General features: G+C 41.6%; 1 protein-coding gene across 1 annotated transcript; it reads left to right on the top strand.

Moving 5' to 3' along the window:
• The first annotated feature begins 20,913 nt into the window (after positions 1-20,913).
• On the top strand, positions 20,914-23,106 carry LOC138900042 (uncharacterized). Its single transcript, XM_070186744.1, has 5 exons — positions 20,914-21,350; positions 21,974-22,053; positions 22,375-22,475; positions 22,529-22,742; positions 22,862-23,106. Exons 1-5 carry the CDS (start codon positions 20,914-20,916, stop codon positions 23,104-23,106), a joined length of 1,077 nt encoding a protein of 358 aa, XP_070042845.1.
• Positions 23,107-23,819: the final 713 nt, after the last annotated feature.

Below are 23,819 nucleotides of genomic sequence, written 5' to 3'. Positions count from 1 at the left end.
ACTTAGTCAATGGTGCTGATATAGAGGAAAACCCTTCTACAAACCGCCTATAATATCCTGCTAGCCCCAGGAAGCTGCGGACTTCTGACGGTGTTGTAGGTCTCGGCCAATTCTTCACTGCATCGATCTTCTGAGTGTCGACACTAATACCCTCATCAGATATCACATGGCCAAGGAATGCTACTGAGTTCAGCCAGAATTCACATTTAGAGAGCTTAGCATATAACTTATGATCCTGAAGGGTCTGTAATACTATCCGCAAGTGGCCCGCATGTTCCGCCTCCGAACGAGAATACACCAGAATGTCATCAATGAATACGATCACGAACACATCAAGATAGGGCCTGAATACACTATTCATGAGATCCATAAAAGCTGCTGGGGCATTTGTTAGCCCGAACGACATCACCAAGAACTCAAAGTGCCCATATCTTGTCCGGAAGGCCGTCTTTGGAATATCCTTCTCCTTAACCCTTACCTGATGATACCCTGAACGCAAGTCAATCTTGGAGAAATACTTGGCACCCTGGAGTTGGTCAAACAGGTCATCAATCCTTGGAAGTGGATACTTGTTCTTTATTGTAAACTTATTCAACTGTCGATAATCGATACACATCCTTAACGACCCATCTTTCTTCCGCACGAACAAGACTGGTGCACCCCAAGGTGAAGTGCTAGGCCTAATGAAACCCTTATCCAGCAAGTCCTTCAACTGCACCTTCAACTCTCGCAACTCTGCCGGGGCCATCCTGTATGGAGGGATAGAGATCGGTTGAGTGTCAGGCAACGCATCACTCAATCTCCCTTTCAGGAGGAAGGCCTAGGAGTTCATCTGGGAAAACATCTGGAAATTCATTGACCACGGGGATTGATTGTAGAGTAGGCGGCTTTGCCTCCGCATCCCTAACGTGAACAAGATGATAAATGTAACCTTTTGAGATCATCTTCCTTGCCTTAAGATAGGAAATAAACCTACCTTTCGGCGTAGCAATGTTCCCCTTCCATTCAATGGCGGGTTCACAAGGAAACTGAAACCTAACCATCTTCGTACGACAGTCAACATTTGCATAGCATGAGGCCAACCAGTCCATTCCCATTATCACATCGAAATCAACCATTTCTAACTCAAATAAATTTGCCGAGGTTTGACGACTACAAATCATCACAGTGCAACCTTTATATACCCTTCTAGCAATCACAGAATCTCCTATCGGAGTGGATACCGCAAGTGGTTTACTTATCAATTCAGGTTCAATGCCAAACTTATTAGCCACAAAGGGTGTAACATATGATAAGGTAGATCCTGGATCAATTAGCGCATATACATCATAAGAAAACACAGACAATATACCTGTAACAACATCCGGAGACGACTCGAGATCTTGTCGACCTACTAGAGCATAGGTTCAATTTTGAGCACCACTCGAACTCGGTACTGAACCTCTACCTCTACCATGACTTGTCGACTGTTGAAAACCTTGTGCTGGAGGTCGAACTGATGAGGAAGAACCAGACACAGATCCAGTCGGTTGAGCCATACCACCACCTCCTCTATTAGGACAATCCCGCATCATATGGCCACGCTGTCCGCAAGAATAGCACGCATCAGAACCTCGACGGCACAGTCCAAAGTGGGCCTTGCCGCACTGATCACAACGAGGTGTTGGGGGTCTCGTCTGACTAGTATCTCTATGAAATTGTGAGCCTGATGCCCTCAAACTCTAACCTGAACCAGAATAGGTAAATCGATCATACCGAGGCCTCTAAAACTGTGGAGGAGCACTAGCTACAGGTGGCACCGAACTCCTCGAAGATTGGGGCCTAATACTGCCTCTGAACTCATCAGAATACCTTACAAATCTCGCCCTCTTATGCTGGCCCCTATCTTGCTCCCTATCTGCCCTTTGCTGGCACTTACGATCCTCTAGGGTCTGGGCATAAGCCTGAATATGGGAAATATCCATGCCCTCTACCAAGGAGGCTGTTGTGCACTCATTTATCAGATGTGGTCCCAACCCGTTCATGAACAGATGCACCCTATCACTCATCTCGGACACCATATGGGGAGCATACCTTGCTAAAGAATCAAACTGTATACTATACTCTCGTACATTCATATTACCCTGTCGAAGGTTCAAGAACTTATCAGCTCTAGCTCGTCGTATCTCAACTGGCAAGTAGTGACGAAGAAAGGCCTCAGAAAATTCCTTCCACACGGCTGGAGGAGCGTTCGGACCCCTATATCTCTCCCAACTATCATACCAGAAAACTGCTAAATCCCGTAACCGATAAGAAGCCAACTCTACTACCTCCGTATCACTAGCATGCATAACCCGCAATGTACGATGAACCTGATCAATAAATGTTTGTGGGTCCTCCTTGGGGTCTGATCCGGTAAACACTGGAGGGTCTAGATTAATAAAATCACGAACTCTCGCACTAACCGGTTTATCAGCAGCACCGGTATTCTGCCTCTGAGCCTGAGCAGCTACCAAGCTAGTCAACAATTGCACCGCACTGCGCATATCGTGGTCTGTAGTGCTAGACGGAGGAACTGGATGTACTGGGTGCCTCCTAATATCCTCTGGAGGAGACGGAGATGTATGAGATGGCATCTCACTCTGAGCCTCACTTTGGCCTGCTCTGGCTAGAGGCACCTGAATGTTACCATCTCCCACAGTTGTATCAAGACGTTTACTAATCGCTTGCTTCCTAGTCGAAGGCATCGCTGAAAGAAAATAAGGTGAATATTATATATGAACACTTACGACTCAACTCTACGCACGATCTAGATTCAGGAAGAAGGTAACAACCCTAGATGTCACGTAGCCTCCTGATTATAAATGTGGCGCGCTACACATCCATAATCAAAACTCTACTAGACACGGCTCATAGACATCCCCTAGGACAGACTTGCTCTGATACCAAGTTTGTCACGACCCAACTGGAGGGTCATGACTAGCACCCGGGCCATACTTGCCGAGCACCAATATAAAAGGTATACATGGATCATGAACATCCAACAATGAAAGATAATGTCATGAATATACGTAACATGGGACGACAAGACTGTCAAGAAACTATATATAAGGTACGAGCTACCATGGTGCCATGAAAGACTATACAACACAAATCAGCCGACAAGGCATTCCAAACCATACATGAGTCGACACCTGTCTATGAGCCTCTAAAAGAACATAAGTGCTACAACATTTCCGGAACAGGGCCCCGACATACCCATAATGTCTATAACAAAAATGCATACCAAGACCACGGCAAGTCCGGAGAAGGGATCTTACCAATAACCGCTGAACCGGATAGCCTACTGTGATGGGGGAGCTGCGTCTACCCGTCTATCAGGACCTACAGCACGATATGCAGCATCCACAAATAAAAAGGACGTCAGTACGAATAAAGTACTGAGTATGTAAGGCAGGAAAGCATAAGTAAGAATAATAATGTAAATAGGGATAGGGAATATACAACCTGTGACATCTGGGTACCTTTGATGGCTACTGACATGAAATACATGATACATACATATATATATACATAAACTTTTAAAACATACGCCTTTGTGGGCATCATCATCATCATATCGTACTCGACCGTAATAGGCTCGGTAAAACGTACCCGGCCATCATAGGGCTCGGTAGAATCGTACCCGGCCACGTGGAGCTCGGTAAAACCCAACTGATCAGTGGTTGCACAATAGGTGCCATACCCGGCCGACTATAGCGCGGCTCGGTACAGTAAAATAGATACATATATATGATGCATGCTGGACTCATTGGAATCACATTTTGAACCTTTCGGAGTGACGTAAGGTCGGTATCCTTCGTACACGTTATTAGGATTAACTCTTCATCAAGAATCTTATAAGAATCAAGAACTACCAACAACATTGATAATATAAGAATAAGATAAGTAACATCAATATCAATCGTTTCATAAGAAGGGCAGCAATGTAAGTACTGCTAGCTTCTAAGAGTAGAGTATCTTTGGGAGCTCGTTCATTACATTATGTACAATCGGAGTCGTGAAAAAGAATGAAGGGGATAGCCTCACATACCTTGTATATACTGCCCAACCTCAAGCTATGCAAATGTCACGACTCCTTAGTCTACAATAAGAGAAATGACACTATCATTATCGTTTAAGCGTCGTAACTATTATGTATCGACCGCAACCTATTTTACGATGAAACGGACAGCACCTCCCCTATTTATATGACTTCCCACAAGTCAATACAATCACCAAACAGCCCAAACAACATCATTAATAATCATATTGAGCCTCCAAAACAGTCCACCAACTAACAACATTACTACCAAGCCTTTCGATATATATTTCACAAGTTCTAGCTTCAACGACTTAGCCACAACTTGGATAATCTTAAATATATATAGAGTAAGAGGTTCCTTACCTTTAAACAGAAATAACAACTCAAATTTGACCTTAATTTTCTACGAAATATCCCTTCAATTCTGCCACAAGAACAAGGAAGCGAAACTAGCAATTAATTCGGGTTTTTCGGCACTAGAATTACTTTAGAAGACTTGAAATCACCTAGGGTTGATATTAAAAACTTGAAGGTGTATTTACAGGACATAAAACACTTAAAAAAACCTCCCACACGAGCTGGAACAACACAAAAATCAGCAACAACAAGAAGAACAAGAAACTTACTAGCGCCACGGGATTCCCGACATTTGATTTGTGTTGTTTGCCCTTTGTTTGGGTCTTGGATCATGAGAGAACCTTGAGAGACTGTTTTTTGGGTTATAAGGTCTGAATATACTGAAAAATAATTACTTAAAACGGGGTTGAGGTATCTTATATATGTCCATATGTCTTAAACCGCCTTTGTGGGCCCCATAGAGAGCAGCTTGGCGCACTCTCGCGAAAAAGCGAATATCTCTCTATTCCGAGATCGTATCGATGAACAGTTTAATGCGTTGGAAACTAGACTCATAGATCTTAAATTGATAGGTATATCACCCCATAATTCTATGCACATTGGGATTAAAATGCAGTAACATTTGACCTAAAGTTTAAGTAAAATTATAAACCTAAGTTGCGACAACTTTTATCGACTTTTGTTTCATAACTCGCTTGACTTCAAGACTTATGATACGGATATTGTATGATTCAAATAAATTAAAACAAGACCTCTTGGGACAGTTAATCACCTCTAGTGTTACCCAAAAATACGGGTTACAACATCCTTGATTCGTTTTAGTTCTAATACTTGTTAACCACTCTTATACACCCTTGTATCGTTTAAGACCAATAGGATTAACTTCTTATCATCTCAAAGATAATCTCTTCTTGGATTTATGTCGACTAACTTATGGCGTGATCTATGGTATGCGAATTTGGGTTGTAACACCCTCTCCCCCTTAGGAATATTCGTCCTCGAATGTAAGGGTTTATGGGGTGTCTAACTCATCGTGGATTCCGACGGAGATTTCCGGTTGAGTTTCCACTATAAAATGGATACTAGCCAAACTTGCAAGTAGTTAAACCCAACCTATGGCCTTACTAGACTATACAAAGCATTATGGATATGTACATTGTCTGCATATCACCATTTTGTATTAAAAAAAAGAGTATTCACAAGCTATTGCTTACCTCATAGAGCCGTTTCACCTTATAATGCGTCCTTCTTTCCCCCGGCATCCTCGTTATCTTCACTCTGGAATAGGTAAGGTTATTTAGACTTCATCTCCTTTTCTGCTTCCCATGTCATTTCTTCTATATTCTTGTTCCTCCATAATACTTTCACGGAAGCTACATCCTTTGTTCTCAGCTTGCGGACTTGTCGATCTAATATAGCCACTGACACTTCATCATATGATAGATCCTTTGTAACTTGTACATCTTTGATAGGGACGACCCGAGAAGGGTCTCCAACACATTTCCTCAACATAGATACATGGAATACCGGGTGGACAAATTCCAATTCAGATGGCAATTTTAACTCGTAAGCAACCTGTCCAATTCGTCGAAGAATTTTGTAAGGCCCAATATACCACGGACTCAACTTACCCTTCTTCCCAAAACGCATAACACCCTTTATCGGCGAGATCTTCAGGAAAACCCAATCACCAACCTCAAATTCCACATCACGACGTCAGACATCGGAATAAGACTTTTGCCTGCTTTGTGCCGTCCTCAGTCGCTCTTGTATCACTTTCACCTTCTCAATGGCTTGGTGAATCAAATCTGGCCCATATAATTCTGTCTCACCGACTTCGAACCATCCAACTGGTGATCTACATCTCTTCCCGTACAGTGCCTCATACGGGGCCATTTTAATACTGGAATGGCAGCTATTATTGTAGGCAAATTCTATAAGTGCCAGATGGTCATCCCAATTCCCCTTAAAATCTAGAACACATGCTCGTAGTGTATCTTCAAGCGTCTGGATAGTACGTTCAGCCTGTCCGTCAGTCTGCGGATGGAATGCAGTGCTGAGATTAACTTGTGTGCCTAAACCCTTCTGAAAAGACCTCCAAAAGTTAGCCGTAAATTGAGCTCCTCAGTCTGATATAATAGATACCGGCACACCATGAAGCCTAACAATCTCCTTGATACACAACTTTGCATAATCTTCAGCCGTGTAAGTTGTCTTAACTGGTAGAAAATGGGCAGATTTTGTAAGTCGATCAACTATCACCCAGATGGAGTCAAACTTATGATAAGAGCGAGGTAATCCAATAATGAAATCCATATTAATCACCTCCCATTTCCAGGTCGGAATCTCTATATTCTGAATCAATCCACTGGGTTTCTGATGCTCGATCTTTACTTGTTGACAATTAGGACACTGGGCTACAAATTCTACAATAGACTTCTTCATGTTATCCCACCAATACTGCTCCTTAACGTCATGATACATTTTTGTCGAGCCAGGATGGATAGAATATCGGGACTGATGAATCTCAATCATAATCTTCTCTCGCAACCCTGCCACACTAGGCACATATAATCGGCCATGGTATCTCAATGTCCCATCTCCTCCGATGTTGAAAGCTGTAATCTTACACTACTGAATTCCCTCTCTCAATCTTACTAAGGTAGGATCTTCATATTGCCGTGCTTTTACCTCGGCTACCAAAGATGATTCTGCTGTATTCTGTACAGTAACACCTCCGTCATCAGAGTCAAACAATCTGATTCTCATATTGGCCAACTGGTGAAGCTCTTTGGTCACCCCTTGTCTACCTGCCTCAATATGTATTAAGCTTCTTATTGACTTACGGCTGAGAGCGTCTGCCACAACATTGGCTTTACCGGGATGGTACAATATCTCGACGTCATAGTCTTTCAGTAATTCAAGCCACCTACGCTGCCTCAAATTCAACTCCTTCTGCTTGAAGATGTATTGTAAACTCTTATGATCTGTGTAGATGTCAACATGGACGCCGTATAAGTAGTGCCGCCATATCTTCAAAGCATATATTACTGCAGCCAATTCCAAATCATGAGTCGGGTAATTCTTTTCATGCTTCTTTAATTGTCTTGATGCCTAAGCAATCACCTTCCCACGTTGCATCAATACGCACCCCAAACCTATACCTGAGGCATCACAATATACCACATAACCTTCTGTTCATTCTGGGAGAGTGAGCACTGGTGCAGATGTCAATCGATTCTTTAGCTCCTGAAAACTATGTTCACAAGCATCAGACCACTGGAACTTGGTAGCTTTCTGTGTTAACTTAGTCAATGGTGCTGATATAGAGGAAAACCCTTCTACAAACCGCCTATAATATCCTGCTAGCCCCAAGAAGCTGCGGACTTCTGACGGTGTTGTAGGTCTCGGCCAATTCTTCACTGCATCGATCTTCTGAGTATCGACACTAATACCTTCATCAGATCTCACATGGCCAAGGAATGCTACTGAGTTCAGCCAGAATTCACATTTAGAGAGCTTAGCATATAACTTATGATCCTGAAGGGTCTGTAATACTATCCGCAAGTGGCCCGCATGTTCCGCCTCCGAACGAGAATACACCAGAATGTCATCAATGAATACGATCACGAACACATCAAGATAGGGCCTGAATACACTATTCATGAGATCCATAAAAGCTGCTGGGGCATTTGTTAGCCCGAACGACATCACCAAGAACTCAAAGTGCCCATATCTTGTCCGGAAGGCCGTCTTTGGAATATCCTTCTCCTTAACCCTTACCTGATGATACCCTGAACGCAAGTCAATCTTGAGAAAATACTTGGCATCCTGGAGTTGGTCAAACAGGTCATCAATCCTTGGAAGTGGATGCTTGTTCTTTATTGTAAACTTATTCAACTGTCGATAATCGATACACATCCTTAACGACCCATCTTTCTTCCGCACGAACAAGACTGGTGCACCCCAAGGTGAAGTGCTAGGCCTAATGAAACCCTTATCCAGCAAGTCCTTCAACTGCACCTTCAACTCTCGCAACTCTGCCGGGGCCATCCTGTATGGAGGGATAGAGATCGGTTGAGTGTCAGGCAATGCATCAATGCTAAACTCAATCTCCCTTTCAGGAGGAAGGCCTGGGAGTTCATCTGGGAAAACATCTGGAAATTCATTGACCACGGGGATTAATTGTAGAGTAGGCGGCTTCGCCTCCGCATCCCTAACGCGAACAAGATGATAAATGTAACCTTTTGAGATCATCTTCCTTGCCTTAAGATAGGAAATAAACCTACCTTTCGGCGTAGCAATGTTCCCCTTCCATTCAATGGCGGGTTCACAAGGAAACTGAAACCTAACCATCTTCGTACGACAGTCAACATTTGCATAGCATGAGGCCAACCAGTCCATTCCCATTATCACATCGAAATCAACCATTTCTAACTCAAATAAATTTGCCGAGGTTTGACGACTACAAATCATCACAGTGCAACCTTTATATACCCTTCTAGCAATCACAGAATCTCCTATCGGAGTGGATACCGCAAGTGGTTTACTTATCAATTCAGGTTCAATGCCAAACTTATTAGCCACAAAGGGTGTAACATATGATAAGGTAGATCCTGGATCAATTAGCGCATATACATCATAAGAAAACACAGACAATATACCTGTAACAACATCCGGAGATGACTCGAGATCTTGTCGACCTATTAGAGCATAGGTTCGATTTTGAGCACCACTCGAACTCGGCACTGAACCTCTACCTCTACCACGACCTGTCGACTGTTGAAAAACCTTGTGCTGGAGGTCGAACTGATGAGGAAGAACCAGACACAGATCCAGTCGGTTGAGCCATACCACCACCTCCTCTGTTAGGACAATCCCGCATCATATGGCCACGCTGTCCGCAAGAATAGCACGCATCGGAACCTCGACGGCACAGTCCAAAGTGGGCCTTGCCGCACTGATCACAACGAGGTGTTGGGGGTCTCGTCTGACTAGTATCTCTATGAAATTGTGAGCCTGATGCCCTCGAACTCTGACCTGAACCAGAATAGGTAAATCGATCATACCGAGGCCTCTGAAACTGTGAAGGAGCACTAGCTACAGGTGGCGCCGAACTCCTTGAAGATTGGGGCCTGATACTGCCTCTGAACTCATCAGAATACCCTTCAAATCTCACCCTCTTATGCTGGCCCCTATCTTGCTCCCTATCTGCCCTTTGCTGGCGCTTACGATCCTCTAGGGTCTGGGCATAAGCCTGAATACGGGAAATATCCATGCCCTCTACCAAGGAGGCTGTTGTGCACTCATTTATCAGATGTGGTCCCAACCCGTTCACGAACAGATGCACCCTATCACTCATCTCTGACACCATATGGGGAGCATACCTTGCTAAAGAATCAAACTGTATACTATACTCTCGTACACTCATATTACCCTGTCGAAGGTTCAAGAACTTATCAGCTCTAGCTCGTCGTATCTCAACTGGCAAGTAGTGACGAAGAAAGGCCTCAGAAAATTCCTTCCACACGGCTGGAGGAGCGTTCGGACCCCTAGATCTCTCCCAACTATCATACCAGAAAACTGCTAAATCCCGTAACCGATAAGAAGCCAACTCTACTGCCTCCGTATCACTAGCATGCATAACCCATAATGTACGATGAACCTGATCAATAAATGTTTGTGGGTCCTCCTTGGGGTCTGATCTGGTAAACACTGGAGGGTCTAGATTAATAAAATCACGAACTCTCGCACTAACCGGTTTATCAGCAGCACCGGTATTCTGCCAGTGAGCCCGAGCAGCTACCAAGCTAGTCAACAACTGCACCGCACTGCGCATATCGTGGTCTGTAGTGCTAGACGGAGGAACTGGATGTACTGGGTGCCTCCTAATATCCTCTGGAGGAGACGGAGAGGTATGAGACGGCATCTCACTCTGAGCCTCACTTTGGCCTGCTCTGGCTGGAGGCACCTGAATGTTACCCTCTCCCACAGCTGTATCAAGCCGTTTACTAATTGCTTGCTTCCTAGTCGAAGGCATCGCTGAAAGAAAACAAGGTGAATATTAGATATGAACACTTACTACTCAACTCTACGCACGATCTAGATTCAGGAAGAAGGTAACAACCCTAGATGTCACGTAGCCTCCTGATTATAAATGTGGCGCGCTACACATCCATAATCAAAACTCTACTAGACACGGCTCATAGACATCCCCTAGGACAGACTTGCTCTGATACCAAGTTTGTCACGACCCAACTGGAGGGTCATGACTAGCACCCGGGCCATACTTGCCGAGCACCAATATAAATGGTAGACATGGATCATGAGCATCCAACAATGAAAGATAATGTCATGAACATACGTAACATGGGACGACAAGACTGTCAAGAAACTATATATAAGGTACGAGCTACCATGGTGCCATGAAAGACTATACAACACAAATCAGCCGACAAGGCATTCCAAACCATACATGAGTCGACACCTGTCTATGAGCCTCTAAAAGAACATAAGTGCTACAACATTTCCGGAACAGGGCCCCGACATACCCATAATGTCTATAACAAAAATGCATACCAAGACCACGGCAAGTCTGGAGAAGGGATCTTGCTAATAACCGCTGAACCGGATAGCCTACTGTGATGGGGGAGCTGCGTCTACCCGTCTATCAGGACCTACAGCACGATATGCAGCGTCCACAAATAAAAAGGACGTCAGTACGAATAAAGTACTGAGTATGTAAGGCAGAAAAGCATAAGTAAGAACAATAATGTAAACAGGGATAGGGAATATACAACCTGTGACATCTGGGTACCTCTGAGGGCTACTGACATGAAATACATGATACATACATATATATATACATAAACGTTTAAAACATATGCCTTTGTGGGCATCATCATCATCATATCGTACCCGGCCATAATAGGCTCGGTAAAACGTACCCGGCCATCATAGGGCTCGGTAGAATCGTACCCGGCCACGTGGAGCTCGGTAAAACCCAACTGATCAGTGGTTGCACAATAGGTGCCATACCCGGCCGACTATAGCGCGGCTCGGTAGAGTAAAATAGATACATATATATGATGCATGCTGGACTCATTGGAATCACATTTTGAACCTTTCGGAGTGACGTAAGGTCGGTATCCTTCGTACACGTTATTAGGATTAACTCTTCATCAAGAATCTTATAAGAATCAGGAACTACCAACAACATTGATAATATAATAATAAGAGAAGTAACATCAATATCAATCGTTTCATAAGAAGGGCAGCAATGTAAGTACTGCTAGCTTTTAAGAGTAGAGTATCTTTGGGATCTCGTTCATTACATTATGTACAATCGGAGTCATGCAAAAGAATGAAGGGGATAGCCTCACATACCTTGTATATACTGCCCAACCTCAAGCTATGCAAATGTCACGACTCCTTAGTCTACAATAAGAGAAATGACACTATCATTATCGTTTAAGCGTCGTAACTATTATGTATCGACCGCAACCTATTTTACGATGAAACGGACAGCACCTCCCCTATTTATATGACTTCCCACAAGTCAATACAATCACCAAACAGCCCAAACAACATCATTAATAATCATATTGAGCCTCCAAAACAGTCCACCAACTAACAACATTACTACCAAGCCTTTCGATATATATTTCACAAGTTCTAGCTTCAACGACTTAGCCACAACTTGGATAATCTTAAATATATATAGAGTAAGAGGTTCCTTACCTTTAAACAGAAATAACAACTCCAATTTGACCTTAATTTTCCACGAAATATTCCTTCAATTCTTCCACAAGAACAAGGAAGCGAAACTAGCAATTAATTCGGGTTTTTCGGCACTAGAATTACTTTAGAAGACTTGAAATCACCTAGGGTTGATATTAAAAATATGAAGGTGTATTTACAGAACATAAAACACTTAAAACAACCTCCCACACGAGCTGGAACAGCACAAAAATCAGCAACAACAAGAAGAACAAGAAACTTACTAGCGCTACGGGATTCCCGACATTTGATTTGTGTTGTTTGCCCTTTGTTTGGGTCTTGGATCATGAGAGAACCTTGAGAGACTGTTTTTAGGGTTATAAGGTCTGAATATACTGAAAAATAATGACTTAAAACAGGGTTGAGGTATCTTATATATGTCCATATGTCTTAAACCGGCTTTGTGGGCCCCATAGAGAGCAGCTTGGCGCACTCTCGCGAAAACGCGAATATCTCTCTATTCCGAGATCGTATCGACAAACAGTTTAATGCGTTGGAAACTAGACTCATAGATCTTCATTTGATAGGTAGATCACCCCATAATTCTAAGCACATTGGGATTAAAATGCAGTAACATTTGACCTAAAGTTTAAGTAAAATTATAAACCTAAGTTGCGACAACTTTTATCGACTTTTGTTTCATAACTCGCTTGACTTCAAGACTTATGATACGGATATTGTATGATTCAAATAAATTAAAACAAGACCTCTTGGGACAGTTAATCACCTCTAGTGTTACCCAAAAATACGGGTTACAACATCCTTGATTCGTTTGAGTTCTAATACTTGTTAACCACTCTTATACACCCTTGTATCGTTTAAGACCAATAGGATTAACTTCTTATCATCTCAAAGATAATATCTTCTTGGATTTACGTCGACTAACTTACGGCGTGATCTATGGTATGCAAATTTGGGTTGTAACACATCTATGAGAAATGGTGATATATAATCAATACTAAGTTAAAAATACTAACATTTGAAGTTGGGAAGACAATCCTCTTAAACATTGCCTCCTTATGAAGCCCTTCTTAGCCCAGTTGCAAATGTCACAAATGCGAACAAAAGCAACGCAAATGCAACCAAGTGACTGCAAATGCGAACTCTCTCCTAAGCCTGCCCCATTGCAAATACGACTCTTGTTCTTAATCGCGATCTACGACATCGCAAATGAGACACTATGAGCTCTCCCCTTTACTCGCAAATGAGACACTATGAGCTCTCCCCTTTACTCGCAAATTCGAGTTGACATTTTCAAATGCGACCTTCACATTTGCGAACCCGTCATCGCAAATGCTATGTCAGAAGCACCAACAATGGATAACTTTCTAAAATGTCCAAAAGAATCCTGAAACTCAACTAAAACTATTGGGATCCCATCCAATAATCCCAACAATTCTATATACCTAACACGAACTCACTCGAACGCTTAAAACACCAAAACTAACATCAAAACTAGGAATCAAGAATCAAACCAAATATTTTTCAAGCTCTAATGTTCAAATTTCAAGCTTTTGACTAGAAGCGTCAAAACGAGCTCGGGTCGCTCGAGATCAAAATCAAACATACGTACAAGTAAAAAATCATCATGCAAATATAATAGAATTGTCAGTTTACCAACTCAGGGTTGTTTACTCAAAAGTCAAACATTAGTCAACTCCAATAACTTAACGCTTCACAAATAAGAATTCTTTCTCGAAAACTATCTCGAACACTCGAAAATAAAAAACCACCACACACACACATAACTCATAAAACATCAAATGAACCTACTCGAAGTCTTGAATCACAAAATAAAGTATTATAACTCAAAACAACGAGTTGGGTTGTTACGGTAAAAGAATGTTAATTGGAGAGTATGTGTAGATTATAGTGATTTAAATAAAGCATGTCCTCTGGATTCTTTCCCTTTACCTTATATTGAACAATTAATAGGTTATACTGTGAGTCATGAACTTTTGAGTTTCTTAGATGCTTACTCCGGGTATAATAAAAAAATGGATCTGAAACATAAAGAAAAAATTATTTTATTACAGACAGGTGGACTTATTTCTATATGGTTATGCCCTTCGGGCTCAAAATTGTTGGGGCTACATATCAACATTTAGCAACTATGATGTTCAAAGAACATTTAGGGGAAACAATGGAAGTGTATATCAATCATATGCTAGTAAAGACTGTTCAGACAGGGGATCATCTTGAACATTTGAGAGAAAATTTTCCATTCCCGAAGATATAACATGAAGTTGAACCCGGAGAGTTGCACACTAGGTGTCATTTCACGTTAGTTTCTAGGTTTTTGTATTTCTAACAGAGACAATGAAGTCAATCCAGCCCAAATCAAAGTGATCGAAGAAATCACGGACATCCTCACAAATAGGAAAGAAGCATAAAGGCTAATGGGAAGAATAGCAGCTCTAGGGAGCTTTATATCATGATCTTCTGAAAGATGCATCAAATTTTCTCGTTGTTGTAAAAACAAAGGAATTTTTAGCGGACGTCAAAATTTCAGAAGGAATTAAAGTACTTGAAGAAGTACTTATCTAACCAGCCATACATTGAATGCCACAAGAAGGGGAACAATTGCTTGTATATCTCGTAGTATTAGAAGTATCTTTAAGTACCATTTTAGTTCGAGAAAATAAAAGTACGCAATCACAGATTTATTGCGTTGGCGAAACATTGTTAGAAGCTGAAATAAGGTATCCTCATTTGGAAAATTAGCTTAGCAGTAATAATTCCAACCATAAAATTAAGACCATATTTTCAATGTCATGTAATTTCTGTTGTTACAACTTTTCCATTACGAAACATTTTGCATAAACAAGAACTTTCAGGCGAGCTTGCTTAATAGGCAGTTGTCACGAAGCATGGGAATCAGCTCACCACTAAGTCTCCGACTAGTGCAACTACGTGCCTGAGTGGCCATCTAATGTACCTGTATCAGTACTTGCACAATTAGTGCAGATGTTTTGTATAAGTACATAAATCAACAAGTACCCAATACCTTTTAGTCTAACCTCGAAGAAGAAGTAACGAGGCATCGACGTCGACACTTACTAGTGGTCCAATAACATCTTACATAAAAGTAGACAGTTATAAGCATAACAAGTAGCAACGAAAAATATACTGGGCCGAATGAAACCAAGATAACCAATATTAGAAACAATGTCAAATTCAAGTCAGGAAAAACTCATATGTACTCTGCCTCCTATCAAATATTATGCACGATTTTGCTGAGGCGAACGGGCCAATCGCATGCCAGTGGTGTTACACAATACCATCGAGGTGGTATGTCCAAATCCATAGATGCTTCTCATAATACTACCGAGGCAAAAGTCTCAATTCTATACGAATAGAGAAATTTTAATCAGGACACTAGCACCACTCGTGAATGTACGTGCGAGTCAAGAAACCATGGAACTACCAATCACATAAACACAACATGCGGATATGAATGCAAGAGAAAGCATAATTTTACTGTACCATGCTCAGCGTGGTGCATCAGCTAGTCATGGCTCATACAGTACTCATTTGGGTCAGCATCTTTCAGTGCACTTCCATCTCAGAGCTCGTATCATGCTCCATCAGTTCAGGGTTCATCAGTATCAGGTTCTTCTAGTGGTTATTCTAGTTCTCTAGGTCTGATGCAGGCCCATCATTTTTGTCTCGTGGTTGTTACGATTGTGGAGAGTTGGGACATGTGAGAAACCATTGTCCCTGTCATTACAGAGGTCCAGTGTTGTAGGGAAGCTAGTCTTTGACCCCTTCTACAGGTTATCATGTCTAGTAGATGTCCTGACTATACCTCATCACTATTCGACCGAGGTTAGTCTTGATACTTATGGGGTACCGCTATGGTGTACTCATTCTATGCTTCTACACTACTTTTGTGCAGATCTAGGTACCTTCGAATGTGTCGACCACTAGTCTGCTGATTGTGAATTGTTGTGGAGACTTCAAGGGATACCTGTCATTCCGTTTGAAGGCCTCAGAATCACCTTCTACTATCTTTCTTTGCCCTTGTTTATGTCTATTATGGAATAGTTTGAACTTAGAAATTATCTAGTGAACTTAGTAGAACTTATGACTTGTACATTCCGTTTTGGGATATTGTACATCTATGGATAATTGTTGGCTATGTATGGAAATTACTAGTTCATATTTAATAGTTAATTAGTTTAAATCTGTTGTTAACTCAGTATGTGGTAGGTTTATTTAGTCTTAGATACTAGGTGATATCACGACTTCTAAGAAGGGATTTTGGGTCGTGACAAGTTGGTATCAGAGCGCTAGGTTCATAGGTTCTATGGTTCATAGGTGCTACGGTTCATAAGAAAGTTTAGTAGAGTCTTGCAGATCGGTACAAAGATGCCTGTACTTATCTTTGAGAGGCTACAAAACTATTAGCAAACATCACTTCTTTCATTCCCATCGTGTAGATTTATTGGTTTTGAATTTTGAGCCATTGTCATTATATTTTCTCACAGATGATGAGGACACGAGCCATTGTCATTATATTCCATGTTCAGTTGTATTCAGGATGTGCTTGTTAGGTTGGATTGCAATGTGTGTACCCAGGTGATGTATTGGTATGGCTTGTTGGTCGCATGAGTGGTTATGAGTTTCACATGTTTCTTGCATCATTGTCGGTGTTGTGAAGGTTGGGAACAAGGTTCTGGTCGATATGAGACTATTTATCGGTACCAAGTTTGGTAATGGGTAGCTATTGTGGTCAGATTTATTGCTATGGGCATATGGCCGATATGTCACCTTGTGTGGTTATACCTTGTGGATGTATGCATGAGCTGTTATAGCTAGTTGAGGATTTTACAGTGTGTTAATGTGAAAATCAGGCCCTTGATGGGTGTTGACATTTAGTTCTATTGCTTATCGGCATGAGTGAAAGGATCAATCTTTGGTTGTGATGATGTTGTTGGGATTATGTGGTTTGGGGTGATGTAGTATCCCCCGTAGCCATGTGTATCATAATTTTATACAGTGATTTGATGGTTAGAGGAAAACTCTTGGCGCTTTCAAGGACAAACATTTGTTTAAGAGGGGAAGAATGTAAAGACTTGACAAGTCATTTTGAGCATTAACGTTCCGTTTAGTGGTTCGCAGACTTGAGTGGCTTCATATTGTGTCATATGACTTGTGTGCATGGTCAGAATCAATTTTCGGATGTTTCAGGATTTAATTGGATAAGCGATTCTCATTTTAGAAGCTTAAGTTAAAACAATTGACCAAGGTTTGACTTTTGTGAAAATGATGTCGGAATGATGTTTTGATAACTCCGGTAGGATTTTATCGTGATTTTGGACTTAGGCGTATGCCCGGAATTTAATTCGGAGGTTCCTAGGTTGTTTTTCATGTTTTGCCGAAACTTGGCAATTTGAAGGTTTAGAATTTTGTTAAGTTTGACCGTAGGTTACCTTCATAGCAATTGTGCTTGGATTTTTGTTTTTGGACTTGGAATAGGTCTGTTTTGCTATATGGAACTTGTCTGCAATGTTTGGCGTCATTCCAAGTTGATCTGTTAGGAATCGGACGCACGGTTTTGTTTTTAGAAGTTCTTGAGTTTCATTGTAGATTTCTTGTGTTTTGAGGTCTAATTCGTGGTTTTGGATGTTATTTTGGTATTTTGATCGCGCGAGTGAGTTCGTATTATGTTATTAGACTTCTTTGGATGTTTGGGTTGGATCCCCTGAGGCTAGGGTGACTTTCGGATGCGTTTCAGAGTGTTTGAAGAGTTTTAGTTTTTGTTGGTTTTTGAACAAGTGCTGCAGATCTCGCAAATGCGAGATTATGTTCGTATTTGCGACCACCGCATTTGTGAGGAGGGAGCCGCATTTGCGAAGGTAACTGGAAACTGTCAGAATCGCATTTGCGATGGTGCTTGGCTGGGGGAGTAACGCATTTGCGATACAAGGTCGCTTTTGCGATGAGTCCCTTGTTCGCATTTGTGAACTTTCTATCGAAATTGCGACATCAGCAGGGGTGTGATGAGTGTAGCTTTTGCGATCATTCTTTGCATTTGCAGGGTTCGCATTTGCGACACCTGCGCCTGGACATAAAAGCTGGAAGACGGTATTTTAGCCTCATTTTTCATATCGTTGAACCCTAGACTCGTTAGGAGGAAATATTTACCTACAATCATTGGGTTAGTAATTTTGATCAATTTCCAACTATTTTACATGATTATATATGAGATTTAACATCAAAATCATGAGAATCAAAGTGAAAATTTCGGAAATTTTGTCTATGTTTTGAAAAATTAAAATTTGGGATTTGAGAGTCGAATTGGATTCGAATTTTGAAACAAAATACATATATAAATTCGTGGGGTTATGGGTAGTCATGATCTACCCTTGGAACCGGGTTTTGACCAGGAGGGCCCAGAGTTGACTTTTGTTGACTTTTGGCGAATTGTACAAAGATCATAGGTTTACTTATTGGAATTGATTTCTCTTGCATTATTTGATGTTATTAAGTCAATTTTGGTTAGATGTGAGCCAAGAGGAGGTGAATTGTAAAGGAAAAGCTATTTGTAAGTGTTTATTTGGCCTAGTTAAGGTAAGTAACTTGCCTAAATTTGTGGGGGCGGGGGGAACTACTCCATAGGGATTGGTTTGATTGCACTATTTGAAATATGCAAAAGACGTGTACACGGGGTGACGAGTGTGTATATGGCCTTATATGTGGAAATTTGATCGGTTTAGACTCTTAGGTTTCATATGTACAAAATTAAAGTTACCCTATCATGTTATAACCTCCATTGTTAAATTTATTCTTACATGCTTTAATTGAAGTTGTTAGTACATGTTCCATCTTTTATTATCAAATATACTCTTATATGCTTTAAGTGAAGTTGTTGCCTCTTTTATTGTTATGTTATCTCTTTTATAGTTGAGTTATTCGTATTTGAAGTCATTGTTACATGCTACCTCTTCATTGTTGATTTATTCTTATTTGAAGTCATTGTTACATGCAATCTCTCTTAACGTTGAGTTATCCTTATATGAAGTCATTATTTCTTGTTATGTCTTTCATTGTTGAGCTTATTCTTTCGTCCATTTGTGTTGTTGTAATTCTTGTGTTATTTTATTTACCGTACTCTCGTGTTATTGTTGTTGTTGTTGTACTCAGTGTTGTTGAGTTGTGGGCTATGTGTGGTTGTGGTATTTAAATTTTTTGTTATGGGAAAAGTTGTGGCATATGGCATATGTGTTATGAGTTGGTATGCTATGTTGTTATGTTCTTAGCACATGTGGGATTGTTGAGAGGATTGTTGAGTGTTTGCACGTGAGTTGTCTGTGCTATTATTATTATTATTATTGATATTTGCACATCCGGCATGACAAGGTGGGATATATATGTCGGGTTTTTGCATATGACGAGACAAGGTGGGATAACTATTATGCATGTGCGGTGAGACAAGGCGAGCATTTACTTTATTGGTGCGCACGCGGCGAGAAAAGGTGAGCTATGTCGGGGATGATTTGTGATGGCCTGGGGGCATTGTTATTGATGATCATTGTGTGGTGGTGTGACCTTCTTGTGTGTGGCATGCATATTACGAGTTTTGTTGTGTTGTTCCCAATGTGCTACTTGGTGTCTCTGATCTTACATGTTTACTTGATCTGTGATAGTACACTTGCACAAGCATACACTGTAGCACGTCACCTATATTAGTCCAGGAGTATGAATAATGTTGTTTATTGATCATGTACATGTATCCTTGTATACCTGCCTTTTTTGCGTGGATTGGACTGTTGGCACGTGAGTTATCCGTACAGTTCATGAGTTGTCCGTGTGGTCATGATTGGTAATGCGGGCACGAGATGCCAAGTGATTATGATTCATGATTTGGGACCCGTGATCGTGATTATAAGGTGTGGTACCTCAGGATAAATCTTGGGTAAACCTTGTGTAAGAACGATTGATTATTCGGTTATAACTTTTTTTCCTAACTTGGATTCACTGGTTCTTTAACTGTGTTCTGATTACTTTGTGGCGTTATCACATGTTTACTCCTTATTGCTAATCATTGCTTCTATTTTCTGTTTGCTAGTGTTGTATTTCCATTCTTACCATGCTTAGCCTTGTATTAATATTCGTTCTTCTATTAGATTTATATTCATACTTGTACAGGTTATCATGTCTAGTATATGTCTTGACTGTACCTCGTCACTACTCCACTGAGGTTATTCTTGATACTTATTGGGTATTGCAATGGTGTACTCATGCAATGCTTCTACACATATTTTGTGTAGATCCACGTACCTCGAAGCATATCGGTCTCTAGTTCTCTAATTGTGAGTTGTTGTGGAGACTTCAAGGTATACCTACCATTCCGTTCGTAGGCCTCGGAATCACCTTCTACTGTCTTTCTTTACCATTGTTTATTTCTATTCCGGAACTATTTGTAATTAGAGATTTTCTAGTGAACTCAGTAGAGCTTATGACTTGTACTACTGGTTTTGGGATATTGTACATCTATTGATGATTGTTGGCTATGTATGGAAATTACCGGTTCATATTTAGTAGTTAATTGGTTTAAATCTGTTGTTAACTCAATATGTGGTAGGCTTACATAGTCTTATAGACTAGGTGCCATCACGACTCCTAAGGAGGGATTTTGGGTTGTGACAGATTTGTTGTCGCCGTGTCATGCTATTCTCGATTGTCATGCTAAGACCGTGACGATTGCAATGCCGGGGGTGCCGAGGTTAGAGTGGAAAGTCTCCCTGAATTATGTTCCTAGTAGAGTGATTTCACATTTGAAGGCGCAATGGATGGTTGAGAAGGGATGTTTGGCATATTTGGCCTTCTTGAGGAATGTTAGTGTTGATACTCCTACTGTTGAGTCAGTTACAGTAGTGAGAGACTTCCCAGATGTGTTTCCTGCAAACCTATCGGGCATGCCACCGGACAAGGACATTGATTTCTGTATTGACCTGGTGCCGGGAACTTATCCCATCTCTATTCCTTCGTATCGTATGGCACCAACAAAGTTGAAAGAATTGAATGAACAGCTTCAGAAGCTAGTTGATAAGGAATTCATCAGTCCTAGTGTGTCGCCTTGGGGTGTACCGGTTCTATTTGTGAAGAAGAAAGATGGTACTATGCCTTTGTGCATTGATTACAGGTAGTTGAACAAAGTTACAATTAAGAACAGGTGCCACTACCGTGCATTGATGACCTATTTGACCAGCTTCAAGGTGCTAGAGTGTTCTCGACGATTGATTTGAGGTCGGGGTATCATCAGTTCAAGAATCGGGATTCTAATATTCTGACGAGGCTTCCAGGACCCACTATGGTCACTACGAGTTTCTTGTGATGTCTTTTAGGTTGACTAATTGCCCCAGCAACCTTTATGCACTTGATGAACATTGTATTCCAGCCATATCTTGATTCATTCATCATCGTGTTCATTGACGACATATTGGTGTAGTCAGACGTATAGGAGGATCATGAGCAACATCTGAGGGTTGTACTCCAGACCTTGAGGGAGAATAAGCTATATGCTAAATTCTCCAATGTGAGTTTTGGCTTTATTCGGTGGCATTCTTGGGCTATGTGGTGTCGAGTAGGGGGGTCAAGGTAGATCCAAAGAAGATTTGAGGTAGTTAAGAGTTGGCCTAGACCGTCTTCAGCTACTGATATTCAGAGCTCTTTTGGTTTGGCAGGTTATTATCGTCATTTTGTGGTGGGTTTCTCATCCATTGTTGCACCTTTAACTAGATTGACCCAGAATGGTGCTCCTTTCAGATGGTTTGAGGAGTGTGAGGCGAAATTTCAGAAGCTCAAGACTGCATTGACTAAAGCCCCAGACTTAGTGTTGCCGACCGGTTCAGGATCTTACATCGTGTATTGTGATGCGTCGCATATTAGGCTTCGCGCGGTGCTAATGCAGGATGGTAGGGTGATTGACTATGCATCTATGCATTTGAAGGTTCATGAGAAGAATTACCCTATGTATGACTTAGAGTTGGCAGCCATTAATCACGCATTAAAAATTTAGAGGTACTATCTGTGCGGTATTCATTGTAAGGTCTATACCATCCATCGGAGTCTCCAGCACCTGTTCAAGCAAAAGGATCTTAGTTTGCGGTAGTGGAGATGGTTAGGGTTGCTGAAAGACTATGATATCACCATATTATATCATCCAGAGAAGGACAATGTGGTGGCCGATGCATTGAGTAGAAAGGCTGAGAGTCTGGTAGCAGTGAGGCCACTAGCCATGGATGTTCGGGATTTGGCCAATCAGTTGGTGAGATTGGATGTTTGGGAGCCTAGTCGGATTCTTTCTTGCTTGTGGCTCAGTCGTCATTTTTGGATCGTATCAAGGTTCACCAGTTAGATGATCCTCACTTGATGGTGTTGAGGGACACGGTTCAGCGTGGTGGTGCTAAGGAGGTAGTGATTTGTGATGATGGTGTTATGAGGCTCAAAAGCCGGTTATGTGTTCTAAATGTTGAAGGGTTGACAGATTTGATCCTTGAGGAGGCTCACAGCTTGCTATATTCCCTTCACCCAGGTTTCACGAAGATGTATCGTGACTTGAAACAACACTATTGGTGACGAAAAATGAAGAGAGATATTGTTTCCTATGTCTCCCAGTGCTTAAATTGTCAACAGGTGAAGTATGAACATCAGAAAGTGGGAGGGCTGTTTCAGAGATTGGAGATACCGAAGTGAAGTGGGAGCGTATTACCATGGATTTTGTTGTCGTGCTCCCATGGACTTTGAATAAGTATGATGCAAGCCGGTTAACTAAGTCTGCTCACTTCATTCTTGTGATGACTACCTATTCTTCAGAGCGGTTGGCTCAGATATACATTCGGGAGATCATCGGCTTGCATGGTGTGCCCATTTCCATCATTTCTGACCGAGGAACGTAGTTCACATCGAAGTTTTTTAGGGAAATGCAGCGAGAGTTGGGCACACAGGTTGAGTTGAGTACATCATTCCATCCTTAGACGGACGGACTGTCCGAGCGCACTATTCAGATCTCATAGGACATGTTACGTGCTTGTGTTATGGATTTCCGAGGTTCATGGGATCAGTTTCTTCTGCTAGCAGATTTCACCTACAACAATAGCTTTTAGTCGAGTATCTAGATGGCTCCTTATGACGCCTTCTATGGGAGGAGATGTTGTTCTTCAGATCGTTGGTTTGAACCTGGAGAGGCTAGGTCGTTGGGCACTGATTTGGTCCGTAATGCTATGAAGAAGGTTTAGTTGATCCAGGAGCGCCTCTACACAGCGCAGTCCAGACAGAAGAGTTATGCTAATAGGAAGGTTCGTGATGTTGCATATATTGTGGGTGAAAATGTTTTTCTTAGAGTTTTGCCCATGAAGGGTGTGATGAGGTTTGGCCAAAAGGGCAAGTTGAGCCATCGGTAAATAGGCAATTTTAAGGTGCTTGAGAGGATTGGAGAGGTAGCCTATAGACTTGCGTTGCCTCCTAGTCTATCGGGTGTTCCCCCGGTATTTCATATTTCTATTCTCCGGGAGTATTATGGTGATCCTTCATATGTTTTGGACTTCAGCACGGTTCAGTTGGATGGGGATTTTACTTATGATGTGGAGCCGGTAGCTATTTTGGGCCGGCA

Source organism: Nicotiana tomentosiformis, chromosome 10 (assembly GCF_000390325.3).
Source record: "Nicotiana tomentosiformis chromosome 10, ASM39032v3, whole genome shotgun sequence".
NCBI classification, from domain to species: Eukaryota; Viridiplantae; Streptophyta; class Magnoliopsida; order Solanales; family Solanaceae; genus Nicotiana; species Nicotiana tomentosiformis.
Note: the sequence above shows the minus strand (reverse complement) of the source record. Positions and strands in the feature narration are given on the sequence as shown.

Bases quoted from the DNA above. Each gene is read 5' to 3' on its own strand.
- LOC138900042 (XM_070186744.1), top strand. From the start codon at position 20,914: ATGCCGGGGGTGCCGAGGTTAGAGTGGAAAGTCTCCCTGAATTATGTT. The intron at 21,351-21,973 runs GTAGTTGAACAA...TGCTCCTTTCAG, and splicing joins CCTTTGTGCATTGATTACAG to ATGGTTTGAGGAGTGTGAGG. The intron at 22,476-22,528 runs GTGAGATTGGAT...CTTGTGGCTCAG, and splicing joins GGGATTTGGCCAATCAGTTG to TCGTCATTTTTGGATCGTAT.